This window comes from Lagopus leucura, unplaced genomic scaffold, assembly GCF_019238085.1.
Source record: "Lagopus leucura isolate 7727_CA_CO unplaced genomic scaffold, USGS_WTPT01 Super-Scaffold_100035, whole genome shotgun sequence".
Classification (NCBI taxonomy): domain Eukaryota; kingdom Metazoa; phylum Chordata; class Aves; order Galliformes; family Phasianidae; genus Lagopus; species Lagopus leucura.
The window spans coordinates 1,327,544-1,344,354 of NW_024962284.1; the positions used below are offsets into that span (position 1 = coordinate 1,327,544).

Sequence of the window (16,811 nt, forward strand, 5' to 3'; positions counted from 1 at the left end):
CCCTCTCCTGCTTGTAAGCTCCTTTGTAAGTACTGAAATGAGTACTGCAATGAGGGCTCCCCAGAGCCTTGTCTTCTGCAAGCTAAGCAAGTCCAACTTTCCTCAACCCTTCTTCATAGGAGAGGTACACCAGCACTTTGATCATCTTTGTGACCCTCCTCTGGACCAATTCCAGCAGCTTTACATCCTTCCTGTAAGCTTTACATCCTTCCTGGACACAATATTGCAGATGAGGCCTTGCAAGGGCAGTAGAGGGGGACAGTCACCTTTCTCCTTGCTGCCACCCCTCTTCTGATGCAGCCTGGGATGCAGTTGGCCTTGCTCTCAGGCTCTTCTATGATCAACCATGTAAATATATTTATATAAATACTTTGTGCTTGAGAAAGATGCGTTACTCTCCTTTCCTTGGTATTTTTTTGACATATTTTTCTTCCTCTCTGCTCCTTATCTGAACAAGAGTAAAAGTTTCTTTAATGACTTCCTATTGTGCTTTGACAAAAGATGGCAATTATGAAACCTTCCAGTTCACTGATGGTACTTGCTCTAGTACTTTCCAATGTCTTCTGTATGTTGACTGTTTTTACCAATAATTAAAATAATAAAAACTTCCTCCCCAGATTTCTTATGAGAGTTAAGGTATTTAAAGGGGATGGTGATGGTAGTTAATCAAGATTCTGCTCTTCTGTTTGAGAAGCCCTGTTCCTTTGCCCTCCTCCAGGTTTTATATGTATAAAACCAGGCAGTTCCTTCACAACACCAGCCCTTCTTATTTTTTTCCTCTCTGTACTGTCTTTTATTCATACGTATTTCTGCTTTCATTTAATTTTAGTTTTGCCTCTATCTGCTTTGCCCTTGTTTATTTGTTTCAGGTGACCTGATAATGTGTGTGTTCTATGTGGAAGAAATCTTATCTGTCTGAACTGCAAGGCATTGTCAGTATGAAGGAGGGATGGAGTTTATTTTTGTCAAGCATTGTCTTGCTGTTCCCCTTCTCAATCTACTGTGATCTGCTGCCTGTCTCTGTCTCTTGTTTTATCTTATAACATAAAATGTGGAAAATTGAGTTTTTTGGGAGGAACTTGGTTCTGAGTTGCCTCTGCTTCACTGGTAAGAATAATTCTTACATACACCTTGTCCATACTTGTCCACACCAGCTGATGAGGTCTGTGCACAGTCGAGATAGGTAAAAGGCTTGAGTGAAAATGAAAATTAGTAGCTATTTATTTATTCTTTTATCTTGGATTTTTCGTTTTGCTTTATGGAAACAAACTTTATTATTGTCTGATGGGTTGGTTGTTTTGTTCTGTTTTAATACTCCAAATCAGCATCCATCTTTCAGCTGCAGTGTTGACATTGGTATTGCCCAGTTGGGAGAATGTGACATTGCAGAGACAGGCTGGCGTAAGGACTAGCTGTAAAACCTAACATCTGTTCTTAAATGGAGTTTTTACTTTAAAAAGAGGCCTGTGTCACCATTCTATAAGCGGGCCATCATTTTACAAGAGAAAGAGAGTAACTTGATTTCATGTGCTGTAAATACTCCATGTGATCTGAGGTCTAAGACGGGGTTTAATAACTTATGCTGCCAATGCGTTGCCAGTGGTAAGGGCTAAATTCACCCTAGAAGATGATCAGGCTCTTCCTGCCAGTGTGACGTCAATTAGTAGCTTTACTTTGTTAACAAGGCAGCACTGCCCAAAGACTATTCTCTTGCGACAACTCTGTGAAAGCTTTGATTGCTTATGCCAGATGTTGAGACACGTAATCTAGCCAGGAGGCTTTGTTCCCTTGTAAAGCTGAACAGTTACAGCTGTAAAAATAAAACTGAGAAAATGAATAAAGCATAATTGCATGTAGGGGAGTCCTGAAAGTAAACAATTTTTAAACTAGATTTGCAAATAGTGAATACAAATTCAGTGATTACCTGGAGCTTTCTTATCTTAATGGCTTATTGTTTGTTCGTTGGTGATGATGCACATGGTCCTTTATTTTGGCATTGCCTACGAAACATGCATTTATAGAAAATATCCTGGTGAGTAGAATAAGGATCATTTTCTTGTTCTAGAGCCTATTCTATGGATAACAAGAGGATTCAGTTTCTAGGACAATCAAATGGTTTTGAACACGAGCTGTTTTCGTGTCAATGGCATTGCTATTTTTGTAATGTGCTGAATGTGTACTACTTGCCTCTCTACCTCTTTTTAGAAAAGGAACGATTTATGCTGAGTAACATCCTCAAATGGTGACCTTCCATGTTGTGTTTGCTTAAGGAATTCTGTGAGTTAAGAAAGTGACGGAAGCAATGAATAGACCAAAAACGAAACTGATTCTTCTTCATGTTTTAAATGCAGCTATTTTGAACTGGAGAGCAGTGGCTTACGGGATGAGATTAGATATCACTACAGGTTTAATGGGAAGTCAAGAACAGAGGTGTTCCCGTACCGCCTGGCAGATGGACAGTGGCACAGGATTGCAGTGTCTCTTAGTGCATCCCACCTTCTGCTCCATGTGGACTGCAACAGGTAAGAAAATACACTCTGTTTTATTTCTTTAAAAATGCTGTCTGCTTACTGCCCAAGAATAACATTGCAAATGGCGTTTAAAGAAAGCCCTTAATTTTGAAAGCGCAGCAAACTGCAATAAAATAAGAAAAGGAAAACAAAGCATTAAGCTGAAACAATACGTTGTTAATTATGAACTAATATGGAAGTGGTTGATTGCTGACTGGGGAGTATTAAATGCACTTCTGTAGTTTAGACACTTGCTGATGTTATGTTTGACTGCGATTGCATTGAAGTGTGATAGCTGAGTGTGCAGTCTGTTCTGTTGTGAACCGCTTCACTCAGTGTACCTAGAAACCTGAACTGAGAGATGTGTCAGAGGCTTTTTAATTTCCTTTCATATAAGCAATGTACGTTTTATTTTGATTTCCACCCACTGCTTCACTTGGGAACTTCTGAGAAATGTGAAAGCTCCTTTTTGCATGCACAGAACTGGATGCTGTTTATTTTCTGAGGAGTGTTCTGTCTGTCATTTCACTTGTTTGCTGTAGAAGTTGTGAAGGCTGCAGTAAGGCAGATTGCCGGGATTTCAAGGAATAAAAAAGCCACAAACCTAGAATCTCTCTGCTGCAGAATCTCATCTGCTGGGGTATGACCTCATGTGTTGAAGACCGGCCATTGCTAACTTAGTGATCGATGAGGAAATGAAAAAAACCTCAAAATTGGGACCTTTGAAATAGTCTTTAGGAATAAGGAAAACAAACCGTTACTTTCAGTCAGTGCTATTCTAGTGCTGGAATAAGTATCGAAATGTTTTTTGCCTTCGGTGAGAATATCTGTCCAGCACATGGGTTTTGAAATTGTGACTTGAATGGACAAAGTGACAGCTGATATTTGTTTCTAAAGTCCTTGTTCCATTTGGGTGGACAGAAAAAAGTTATGGGACTATTGTGGGAGTAAGGGCTCACTGGAACATCTGGAAAAGCTTTACTATTCACTTAAGTAACTGTAAGGCACTGATTTAGAAGAAAGCTGCAACCCTTTTTTGCAACTGCATTAATTATTGACAGTAAAAACTTCATCTCAAACAAGCTTGCTTATTAAATCCTTTTGTTTGGACCCTAAAAGCAATTATGTGCTTTTAAAGCAGTTTTAATTTCATTTAGGCATGAAATGATTGTCTTCATTTCAGTCTTTTGATTTACTTATCTAACATTTATTTGTTCATCTGTTATTATTTCTTGGCTTACCGCAGCGTACTTTTGTTTCTTGGCATAATGGGTTTTGGGACAGATTACTCATCATGTCCAATGTCTTTTTTTTTTTATGAATAGCAAGTGGTGTTCTGGAAGACCATCATATATTTTTTTTATTGCTGTCTGCCTTCTTGAATACTACATGGAAGGAAGACAATGCAAAAAGCCTGTCTTGTACAGAATTCTATCCATGGACATGACAGCTGCATAGAATCGTGGTTGATTTTCTTTACAGTAACAGACAGCAGTAGGTAAATAAGATTATGGAATAAGGTGTGGTGTTACATGAGGAGATAAATGTGTATAGATATCTCTGCTAGGTAGCCTTAAGCAGGCTTCATGCATTTATGAGTGTCCTCTAGGCTACTCCCAGCACCGATCCGTACCTAAATGCTGTTTAGCTATGCGTTTGTGTTTGTTTATAACAACTCCTGAGTAACGTGATGGGAATAGTTTTTGAAAGCTTGACTTGAGGGCAGATAATAGTAGAAGTTTAAATTAAACAAGAGGGGGGTTTCTGACTCAGCTGTGATGTCTCAGCTCAGTTAATTAGAGACCTTTGTGCATGTTGGTGTTGTAGTTTGCTTTATATTTTAACCTCCTGCATCTTTGGTCTCACAGAATGAATCCACATCTTTTTCATCTTCGCACCAGCATTTCCAGCTGACACTACAGTAAGGTCAGAAGATATGAAAATGGTCTGCTTGGCCTATAGAAGGGCAAGTCAGTGAGGGGTAATTCTGAGCTCTACCAAAACCCTGAAGCTTTCTTAATATTAGAGTCAGGAAAGCTGGAGCTTAATGTGTGTACAGAGTCCAGTGTTAAAGACTGTAGACTTCATGTGTAAATGTCACCATTTTAGGCTGCGGTGGTTTCATTGGCTCTTGGCAAAGTTCAGGATACCTAATGAGAATTGATGCTTTGGCAGACTTAATTGAAAGTCACAGGGAAGGAAAATACAATTGCATCACCTGTCCCACATCCTGCAGAGATGCACTCTTTATTATGGAATTCGCCATAACAAGAAGTTAGGTTGAAGAGTATCTGTCTAGAGGAAGAGTTCTGTGCTGTGTTTGTTTCTGCTCCCTGTCTCTTGTTTATTTTTTAAGAGAAAGAAAAAAATGAAGAAAATTCACCGCTTGGATTACTACAGAATTTCTTCAAGGAAGTTGCAACTTTATAGACTTTCAAATGTGTGTAAATTTGCATAGGAGCATTACTCCTTTTTGGCAACTGGAACACTGTAGACCGTACTTGAAGAGTGATATGAGAATGTGATGCTTTTAAACTTAGCCTGTACGCGAGATTGCTTTGGGAAACTATTTGCATTGGGAGAAATATCTAGACTCCCAAAACTTTTGCTACAGGATTTGCTTTGATACTGAAACGTAGCCTCTGGCCTCTAAAAGCTGCAGATAATAAGAAAGCATTGGGCGATAAACTTTTAAGTTGTAAACAGATAGTTAGATCTACTTGTTTTTTCACTGCCTTACCACCCACCTCAATCTGATTTGTTAAATGTCTTTGCCATTTGGTACTTGATTGCCTTTTGGCTTCAACTCAAGGCTGACTTCTGTTTCTTCAGACCTGGCAGGGTTAGGGAAAGCTACCTGAAGCCTTCAGTGCCCTTAAGGGTGATCTTTAAAACAGTATAATTGCTGCTACTGTAATGATGTGTATGTGAGATGGTGGGAAAGTATAAGTATGGAAGGATTGTATTTTTGGGTGCAAGTACAAGGGTGATCTTTTGAAATCAGTTCCTACTGTGTCTTATCCTTCTGGTGTTCCTTTGTGAAAGCAGAGAGTGAGAGCTGTTGCGGAGTTTGGTGCTAGAGCTTGGAGCTGGTGGCACACAGGAAGCTACCTGAAAGTCCAGGGTAAAAACTTGTCAATGTCACTGGATTTGGAATGTTTTGATTAGGTTCAGAAAGTTGAGAAAAATGAGAAGACTATATTTGTTATGAATGTCCAGCTGCTGCACAAGTAAAACCTATGCTGAAAGGAGCATGGAAATTAGAGTGCTGTTCAGCTCCTTCCATCCCCATTGCTGAATCCACTAGTGGCATACAAGTCTTGTTCTAAGACATTAGTTATGCTTAGAATCTGTACCTCTCCTACTGTAGGGAAAAGGAGATTGTCGGGGTTGCCTTTCTGATGACCATGTAGGCTAACCTAGAGTGACTGTCAGAAGATCATTAAATAAATTGGCCCTAAAGAGTCACTCTGTAATGAAATAGGCTCTGCCAGGCACCTTCCCAGATTTGCTCTCTTTGGAGAGCAGAGGTAAAGGATCCTGCAGTGCATGGCTGTGTTGTAAGGAGATTTTCAACCCCAGGAGATTGTCAGTGCCTGTAATAGCTGCCATTTGCTTTCAGTTTGAGAATTAGTTTTAGCTGTACAGTCTGTAATGTCACCAGTGACTGAAGTAGCAGCACGGGGGCTACAGTTTGAACAGGTGGTAGTAACTGTATTAAAATGCTTGTTCCTTAAGCTGTCAATAAAGACGGCACTTCTGAGCTTGTATTTTTCAATGTATTTAATTGCTCTGGGGAGGTAAGCTGAAGGCTGCTTGCTTTTTATTTTGGTTCTTTTATTTCTCATCAACCATGCTGCTGCAAAGGTACTCACCTGTGCAGAGTATCGGGGCTCTTCTTTCAGCTCTGTCTGCAGGTGTAAAAGGGAGAAGGCAATTTTCTGTGAAAATTAATGCTTTCCAATAGATGTTAGTGTCTTTTCTGTTATGAATCCAGCCCATGGTTTTGATGGATACTCTAAGCTGTTTGATGGGGGAGGTTGGTGAAGTACAAGAAAATGATTATGAAATTGGATAAAGCTAAAGTAGTTTTCATTTGAAATACATGTGGTTGGCATCTTCTACGTTTCCTCTTTTAGAACGGAGCACTAAGGAATAAAATATACATGAGCATCAAAACCTTATTAATTGGAAAAATAAATAATGTAATCCAAACAATGGAATCCAGTACCCCTGAATCCTCATAAGTAAGATTTTCCAGCTGCCAGCCTGAAGTTTTCAACTTCTCTTAACCAAACTCAGTGATTTTGATTAAAACAGGCATGTCCAACCTGCAGCCCATTGGCTGGACGTTGCCTGGCACAGCTCACAGCGTGGCAGCCCCTTGTGCTATGCTGTCACTGAGCAATGACTAAGCACTGTTGGAGTATTAACCCTAGCTGAGCTGCAGCCAGAGCCAGGAGGAGGGTGCAGTGCAGTGCTGCCTCAAGTTAGGTAAAGAAACTGTATGTGTTTTGGTACACTGGCTAAACACAGACTTGTGAATGGGAAAAAAAATATGCAGCAGTGCTTACCGTTATGATATGAAATTTGAGAACAGGTGTCAAGATTACATTTTTTTGTATATTTTTAATTCCATTTTCAATCAGGGTAAAAACATGACCTGCAAGTTTTTAAATAGAATGTATAGAGTTGCAATCAGATATTCAACTCAAAAGTCTGGTTGTGTCTCTACCCGATTTTTATAAGCACTGTCTTAGCAGAGAGAAATATCTCTTGGCTCACAGCCACACTGTATTCATATCATTGCTTTTTGGCAGTATGCACATTTGTGAACAATTATTGTCAAGGATGAGGCATAGAAAAAATAAAATTTCATCAAACATCTCTGATGAAACTTTGAGACCTCACTAACAATTGTACCCATTGAATGAGACTGATGTGTTAGAAATGAGCTCTATCAAACAGTGCTGCTGTGCTCATGGCATCAGTTGTAGTTTCCATGGAAATAAATAGGAGGCATTTCTTTTAGAGCAACCTGTATGCAGCCCAAGGCCATTCTTTTTCACTCAATGCAGCCTGAGCCAGCTGCATGTTGGACACCTGTGGATTAAAACAATAAATTACTGAAAATTAAGGAGGCCTTTTGAAGAGAGATTCGTTGCTTTACTTTTGAAACACTTTCGCTCAGAAGAGGAGATGGCATGCTGGTAGTGTTATGGAGCTAGGTGTTGAAAACTTCTGCTGTCCCAGACTGTGTCTCCATTCTTAAATCTGTAGCAAAAATTGTCACAGAGCTGGTTGCTTATGCAGAGTGCTCTAATTGTGCATTACAGGTGCACCCAACTTCTCATGTGTGATACTCTGGGTTGGGAGTTTTCACCTACTGATTGTTCCTTCTGGTTGACAGAAAAGCAATAACTCTTTAGCATAAGAGAGGTCTCCAGCTGGCTCTTCATGTCAGCTGCTGTCCATCCTGTATTGTTAGAGGTAATGTACTTAAGCTGCAAGGAAATACTAGTATGCATTTGGTTGGACTCCATAAAATATTTATTTTCTCTTAATTTTTTTCTTAATAGCTGGGGCATTTCATTGGATACTCAGCATCAGCAGAATGATAGTATGGATGTGACTGATGGCATGTCTTAATCTAGTCTATGTAGAAAACTTCTTAGTTTAACCATAGATGAACTAGTTAAATTTTTCTTTAGTCTACTGCATTGATAGTATGGGCAGAAGGTTGTAGGTATTTATGCAAGTGCTGAAAAAGTACTATAGAAAACAGGTAATCATAATCTGTAGCTGTGCCTGGCTGCCTTTGCCCATGTGTAGAAGAAAATAACTGCTTACAGGCAGTACCAGCAAGGTCAGCAGCTGGCTGCCTGACATAGAGCAGTGCTGCAGCAGGGAGGCTGTGTAGCTCCTGGTCAGAGGGGATGGAGAGTGGTAGAGGAAATAGCATTAAACCAAGACTGGTAAGTTTCAGTTGAATTTGTCATTTCATAAAGTATGTGAACGGGTGTATTATCCTATTCTCAGATTTCTGTTATGTTTGTCCTGTATTTTTTAAAGTATTTATTACTTAATCACTTAAGCAGTAATCACTTAAATTGGGATGATTACTTACAAGAGCAGACCCTGAAAAATGTAGCATGCATAATTTGAAATGTATGTGGAGATGAGTTTCTGTGGATCTTTTTCAGGAGTTGAAGGAGTTTTCCTGTTGCTTGGTAAGTTTTTCTTTTCATTTGCTGGATTGCTAATGAGGTCACATGGATAGAAGGGAGATGGTCATAACTGGAGAATCAGCTACGTGAAGCAGATAGTTTGGGTTCTTCCTTTCAGATTGTAAAAACAATGATCTTGCACCAACCAGGCAGACCAGCAGAGATCCACAACATAAAGGAGCTCTCCTTTGAGGAATGGTTAGCTGAAGTCTGATTCGGAACTGGAAGTCACAGAGGGTAATACTGGAGCTGAATTGAAAAATGGTAGTATAATTTTAGCATTTACTTTTATGGAAAGCGTTGGACCTGTGCCAGACTGCAGAGGAGAACTTTCTGAACTACTCAGGAGCTGACTTGAAATCTGCGTCTCCGTATGGCAAATAGTCCAGAGTCTTTCCAAATAATGTAAAATCTCCTGAGCACTGTGGGGTATGAGAGTGACCGAGAAGAGAGCAAGGCTGCTCGAGTCTGTGAAACCAGCCTAGAGTTGTCTGAAGTTCTCTGGTTATTGGGAAACCTTTCTTTGACAGTTTTAAACGGGGATAATTCTGAAAAAGTAGTTCTTGGAAATCTAAACTCATCCAGAATCTGCAGGCTATTGCAGAAATATACGGAGGCTGCTTGAATCGTTTGTTGTTACCTATTGTTTCACTGCTTGGTGTCCAAGCAAACTGCCAACCTGAAAGCAGTTTGTGGTTTAGGAATGATTGCATTTGTTTCCTGTGTGTGGAGAGCTGACAGGTGCTCAGAAGTGGAAGGTGTCAAGGTTTGGGGTTTGCATGGCCATGGCAGTAAGGTTCCTGCTGCAGTGATGATATGTTGTCCTCTCTCGCTTCATGTGTCTTGCAGAGCCTCTTGGCATATTTGCAGACTTGCTGTATGTGGGAGATATCTGTCCACTCCTGATATCTTTGAATGGGCCCATTGAGTGTCAGGGTGCAAGTGAGCCCAATACTGAGCATGTGGGGACAACAGAGTGCCTGTGGGGTGAGAACTACTTTGGAAGAAGGCAGAGGGAATAGCAAAGGCAGTCCTGTATCACATTTCAGGTAGTGAAGTTTGTCTGGGAGCTCAGGAAGTACTCAAATTTTTCATGGACAAGTGTTTAGTGAGCTGTGTTTTTTAATAATGCAGTAGATATTGGCTACAGTGTCTAGTTTTTAATCACGTGAAGAACCATTACAATTGGTAGCACCAGTACAGTGATACTGTGAAGGAGCAGTATTCAGCATAACAGTAAGGTTATGCTATTTCTAGTTTTATGATTGTGTTTCTGTACCTGTGAGATCAGTCACTAATGAAGGAATCAATGGAAGCTGCATTACATAATTGTGCTGCAATTCTAGCAGCATTCACTTCAGCATGGTAAGAATCAAAGCAAATCACTATGCCAACTAATGCAACTGAAAGAACTTCCTCAGCCCTAGCTGACTCCTCGTGTGTCACACCAGCCACTTACCTTAAACTTGACTGAAGGATGTGCTGTAGACTGTCTCCAGGGTGAAATTCTGGCCCCACTGAAGTCTGCAGTGCAAAATCTCATTACTGAGCCATGCTTTCACCTCTAGAGCTTGTCAGATGCTGAAAGAAATGAGCTTCAAACTTGAATGCTGTCCCTGGGTAGTGCTTTTGCCTGTTGGCCTGGGGGTTTTCATCGAAACTTAATTTTAGAACCAATATAATGGCTTGTTCTATGTTTACTGTATGCTTCATACATTTTCTCAGTCATGCCCAATTAGTTATTATGAGAGAGCAAACCACTGAGGATAAAATGGGCAGTTCAAAATCAGTGGGAAAACAGATGAGGGTTATCTGATGAACCTTCAGCGAGAACTGGGGGATGTGAAATGAATCATCCTTGTGCCGGGTTACTGGAACAGCAGTTAATGGGGAACACTGGCAGCTCTGGGGAGAGAGCCATGTGCTGTTGTGTAGTGTTGAGACAACTGATGACAGGGCTCTGGTGGGAGCGAGGAAGCACAGGTAGGGTGTTTGTAAGTAAATAAAACTCATGGTTCTCAACCCATAGCTACCTTCAGTCGTTAATGGAAATTAGCTGTGGAATCTGGATGAGATTATTTGACTGCACACAAATCATTTAGTGATCACATGTACGCCTTGGTGAGATGATCCTGTGACAAGATACTCTAAGGCAATTAACTTTTCAACAGACGATTTCTTTTTTTTTTGGAGAGGGAAAAGAAGCTGTTTAGCAGGAGGGTTGCTTGTGGTTGGTTTATTTTTGAATTTGTGTTTTGTAGCTGTGCAGAAAGGACTTGGAGTCGAGAGCCTGAGTCTTCTCACAGTCATATCTGTCTTACTGCACTAGGTGAAATGACTTTGAGGTTTAGAGTAGCCTTGAAACAGAAAACGGGATGTTCCATAGGCTTTGTGAAGAAGGGTTTTTTCTAGGCAGTAAACTGCCAGTTGTGAAGACCCGTGTGCTGTGGATCTTGGGCCAGGGACCAGCTTGTCCCTACATAATACAGGTAGGTGTAATGGAAGCCAAGTTTCTGCACTGCCAGTTCTCACTTAACAAATGTTTTATGTAGAACACTAACAGTAATCTTAACACTTCATTACGAAATGGAGATTGTTGTCGTAGGCACTTACGAAGAATCATAATGTTACGCGTCAGGAGTAGGTGTAAATACGATTTTGAGATGTGACATGTTAGGATCTCCCCTGTTCTGATACGTAAGTCATGACATTGGCTTGTGGGCACAGATGATACACAAGGGTACATAAGCTACTGTTTCAGTAAATGCCTTTTACCTCACACCATATTGGTGTCTGTGTGGTGAGATGGCCGGGCCGCAGCAGGGGTTTTACTTCTTTGTTCTAATAGACTGTTGTTTAAGGGTTAATATTGCTGCAAAATCTTAAGTACCAGAGATGCTTTGTGCCATGATGATAAATGTTTCTACCTATTGCTTTCTGATGCAAGATAGATTCAATTATTTACTACTTAATGGGTACTTTAATGGAGTTTTTTTAAAATCTTGTATCTATGTCACTTTATCATATAAACCCCTCATACTGCATGTTTATGCTCTAGCACTCAGCAGTGGTTACTTGCAAGTGGTAAAATGACAGCCAAAACATCTTTGGCAAGTTGGAGAACTTGTTTGAAAAGTTGTATTTGAGCTATTGAGATGTATTGAGATGTCTGAAGATAAGTAAATTCACATGTAAGAACTGGCCTTGATTTTAAGAAAAGTATGTGCAATATCTCGTCCACTCAAGGTATTTTTTTGACTCAGACACTGCTTTTAGCTCTGCTGTGGCAAAACAGGCTGAATATGGTAAAAGCTGACATCTTCACCAGAAAAAGTGACAAGTGTGTTTATCTTTTTGCTTCAGCTACCTGCAAGTTACATGCGAATCTTATGGTCACTGCCAGGATCAAAGCCACAGGATGTTTACCTCAGAAGTAACAGCTCAAGATAGACTTTAAGAAAAAGTATAAAAAGAAAAAGATTGTCAGAATGTTAATGTGCACTAACCATTTGGGTATTGAGCCCAGCTGGTTTTGTGCTGAGAACCTTGTAATTTTATCACAAGGGAAAAAAAAACAGCAAATGTGAATAGTGCATAGTGCTCTGGATACGTCGTGTGGAGTAGTTGGCCTTGTATTTTGTCCTTTTATGTTTTTTCTCCCACAACTCTAGAAAGCTCAGGTCAAATGGCTGACTTGCTATTTCTGACTAGAGTGAACTTGTGGGGAATGCAGGTCCTTGCAGTCTCAGTGTAGGGTCTTTTTACTTATATGTTGCAGGTACTGGCACGCTTTTGATATTGTACGTCTGACTGGCTTCTTTCTGAGTTTCTCATACTTTCAGGAGTGCTGTATCAAGACAGGTAAACACTGCAGCCTTGTAGACAGGATGTTAACCTCCTATTGAGGGATTCTGGAGGATCTTATCAGGAAACTTTATTTTTTTGTTCATTTCAAATCAAAGTTAATTATATTGATATTGTTTGTAAAGGTGTTTGAAGGCACCCTGAGATTTCCAGATAAAAGACATCCTGTAGTGTTCTGAGAAAGATGGCTTTCTGCCCTTTGTGGGGCTGATGTTGCATTATTTACTGGGTCTGGTTCTCTTAGAATCAATAGCAATGATTGTTTTTAGTCCAGTGCCCCATCAACACTGCTGTAAGTCAGCAGTAGTTTTGTTATAGTTTTGTAGGAAACTGAAAAGCCTAAGCAGCCTGGTCGTCTCATATTTCTATTATTTTCTGTTTAAAAAAAAAAAAAAATAAGCCTCACATGGATGGAAAACATCTCTGTGAAGTTTTGTGTGGAAAGTCCCCCAAACCAGAAATGAATTGTGCTCTTCTAGCCATTTTTCCTTGTTTGTTTCATTTCCTCCTGTTGCTGCGTGATCTTAAAATTTAATTTGCATCTCTTGAATGAAAAAGAGGATGCTAGGAGAGGTTTAGTTAGAGGCGCTTTGTAGTTCTGAATTTAGATTTTAGGGTTGAAATAATTAAGCTGCGAAGTAGATTATGTTCACCTTATCTTGGTGATCATACTGGAAAACCAGTGAAATCATTTGGTTGACAGAATTTGAAAAGAATTTAACTGAGCATGCTAACTTGATTAAGTCTTTACCTGACACATACACTTACTGAATAGCTATTTTTTTTTTCTCCTGGGAGTTGAACAGATACTTCTGATTAAATAGTTTGTAGTTACTATTGTATATTCAAAATTTAATCACCAAAAGCTTCCCTCAAAACCTGAAATTTTAATCTATATTGTTTTCCTATTTCCAGTGGTTGTGAACTCTTGTCCTGTGACAGATGAGATAACTTAAGAAGTCAGAATTTCTATCAGAAAGGTTATTTTTCTGATGCAGAATGTTGGAAATGAAATGAATAATTTAGTTGAAGTTGCTCTAGAACTGAATGCCTGTCAAATAGCGTATCCTAGTTGTGAACACTATTAAAAAAAATGTTAGTGTTGATACATTTGCATTGGAAAGTATTTAGAAAATGGGTTGAAGCAGAGTCATATGATATCTTCGTATTTCTTTTCAAGATCATTTCTTAATCCCTTCAGAAGAATAGACTCTAAGACAAATACCAGGAGGTATCTTAAAGCTAGAGACTGACAAAATCAACAGTTTGTGTAGTTGGGATCCGGAAACATGTTGGACAAATGGCCCATGCAATGGACTGTGTTATGAGGCCTGATGCTAGCGATTTTGGACGTACTGAGCTGTTTGCAGCCTCACGTGGAGATTGTACTGATGGTCAAGGAGGTCAGCATTCCTCTGAAATAGATCAGGGGAAAATCTAGTGTAAAACATGGGAAGAACTTCCCCCTCTCCCGGTTTACTTTTATTTACTTATTTTTTAATTAAGAAAAGTTTAGGGTGCTATAACATTGCATTACTTTGTATGACTTATCCATATCCTTTATTTTTTAAGGGATCTGAGAATACAAGTATATGTAAGGTAAGGAATGATTGCAAGAGAACATGAGCTTTGAGGATCAGGTTTTGAATTGCAAAAAATCTGTTTAGATGACTCACCTTGATGTCAGAAAGTGCTCCTGTGCTGTCGCTGGAGGGGCCTGAGGAGTGATTAATTTACAGTAAGATGAATCGTATCCTAGAAACATTTTAGTTTCTTTTGTTAATGAAGAGATGTGAGGACTAGCTTCTCTGTAGGTGTAAAGTTTTGAGACATTTAAAATTGGATATGATGAATTCAACACCTGGCTGCTATGTGCGAAGTTATAGCTTCATGAGAGTAAATGTGGCAGTCAGATCATATAAGCCTGTTCTTTGATTAATAAAGAGAAATGACTGAGGAATGAGGTTCCCACCATACCTCAGCCACAGCAACATTAGCCGGCAGCTCTTAGTTTCCTGATTATACTACTAATAAGTCTCTGGTTTGAAACTAGCCTGTAAATATGAGAACATGTATTTATATTTTAGTAACCTACTTGTACTTTAGGCCTGAAAGAATTTGGAATGATATGGCATGCTGCCTTTGAAGTAATTTCTGCAGTTACAGGCTACTGCCAAATTTGAAGCAGTTGCATTTCCTGATCAGTCCATGTTGGCTTGCTTGTCACAAATTCTTTTTTTGTTCTACTAAATATTTCAGCTATTTTTAACTGCTACTGGCATGGCAAATATTATATGCATGAAGAAGATCTGCTTTAATACCTGGACAGTAGGTCCACTTCCATGGTAACTTTTTCATGTGAAGTTTCACATAAGAAACTATCTTGGTTAAAGTGTTACTCTTCCTACCTTCCAGTTTGCGCACATGTAAAATGAGGGAAACAAGATTTCCCTGTTCTACTGGCACATTAATAGGATGGTAAAAATAGTTTTAAAGTTGATTAGGTGTAAGGGAGCTGTCTCCTTGTCCAGCAGAGGTGGATTTCTAGAGACAGTCTTCCTCTATGCAGAGAAAAGTGTATGCTTGCAGTTTTGTGTGCGGACGTTTTAGAAATGACTCCTTTCACTCATTCCAAAAGAATCCCCTGATTCTTTTAAAGATTTGCTGTATTACTGTATTCATTATGTCACAGGTGCCTCTTTTGAGCGTGTCCTTGAAAAATGTGTTCCTTTCTAAGAGTCACTTCTAAGCAAGAGTACTTCACAAATCAGTGAGTGCAGAGAAGGCAGATACATAGATTAAAACAAAAGACCTAAAAAATAAAAAACAAAAACACTGCAAGAGTATCCTAGCTCTTCCTGTATTAGCAGATCTTTTTCTTACTGACTGATTTAGCTAAACAGTGGTTAGTGAGCATATTTCAAGAAAGAATTGGTTCACTGTTGTATTATTCCAGGTTTATGGTTTAGCTCCTTTGAAGTATGTTGGTGTAAATTAGGTACAAATCAAGCTTTCTCATGGAATGTGAATGCAGTAGTCATAAATCTGCAAGTCTGATGCATGGAGAAGAACTGTTAACTTGGAGACTAGGTCTGCTAGTGCTAGAGGAGCTATTCAGTCTTCAGTAGTTTCAAAGACCACTGTTCCCTGGAGTTCTCTTTCGAAACGTTCTTATTCTTGCAAAGTATACTGTACACTGCTTGGGTATCAAAGCAAAATGTATCAGAAAGTGATCTCCAAGGAGCTCTAGAGCAGTACTTCATAAAGATGGAAGTGTAGTAGATACAGCTTAGCTACTCATGCCAAATACCAAGTACAGTCAAATGTGGGTAAAGCTGTGAAAGAAGACACACCTCATCCTGGAAGAATCAAGTAAGGAGATGTGAATGAAACAAAAGCTTAATGTATCAGTGTAGCTGTAAACAAACAAAAAAAAAAAACAAAACAAGCAAACAAACAAACAAACAAAAAAAAAAAACACAAAAAACCCCACAACAACCCAAAACAAACAAAAAAGCCTTTTGCTATTCAGCAGGTTATCAGTCTGAAGCACGCTTCCTTGCACAAGAAAGTCAATGCTGGAAAGAGGAGGAGTAGAGCAAAGGCTTTTTCATGTTTAACAGACAATAATTATAATAGAATTTCAACTCTAGGTAGTAACTTCTGTCACTTCACTTTGAGATGGGTTACAAAATGTTTATGCTCTACAGGTTTTTCCTCAGTGTAGAAAATAAATGAATAATCAGTAGCTACTCAGAGGCTTGGAAGAGGTGTAAGCACGTGGGTAATCTACACGTCTGGGTGAAACACTGTTCCCTGCAAATGTGTGGGTGGTTGTTTTTACTTTTTGTAGACTGCTACAGATTTTTTGCTATTCTTATAAATTCATGTGTAGTTTTTGACCTTTTCTTTGCCGAGAGTATGAGGAGTATTACAGTAGCATGTCTGCATGCTTGCTGATGTTTAACAGCAAGCAACAGTAAAGTACATTCACTTTGCTTATGAACCAAATAGCATGATCCAGGATATCTTTTCACCTGGGAAAGTAAGTACCAACCTACTTCTTATGCTTTCTTTTGAATCCCAACTTACTTAACGGGCATATCCATGGAGATTAGTTATTTTTTATACAGTAACAGACAGATGTAAGGTCCTGCACTTTGGTCACATCAACCCCATGCATCGCTTCAGATTTGGGGCAAAGTGGGTG

At 39.3% G+C, this 16,811-nt stretch overlaps 1 protein-coding gene across 1 annotated transcript in view; it reads left to right on the forward strand.

Moving 5' to 3' along the window:
• Positions 1-16,811, forward strand: part of NELL1 (neural EGFL like 1) — a 286,566-nt gene that overhangs the window by 35,044 nt on the left and 234,711 nt on the right. The window contains exon 4 of the mRNA XM_042882675.1: positions 2,352-2,522. Within this exon, the coding sequence (XP_042738609.1) occupies positions 2,352-2,522 (171 nt within the window). The remainder of the gene's footprint in view (positions 1-2,351; positions 2,523-16,811) is intronic.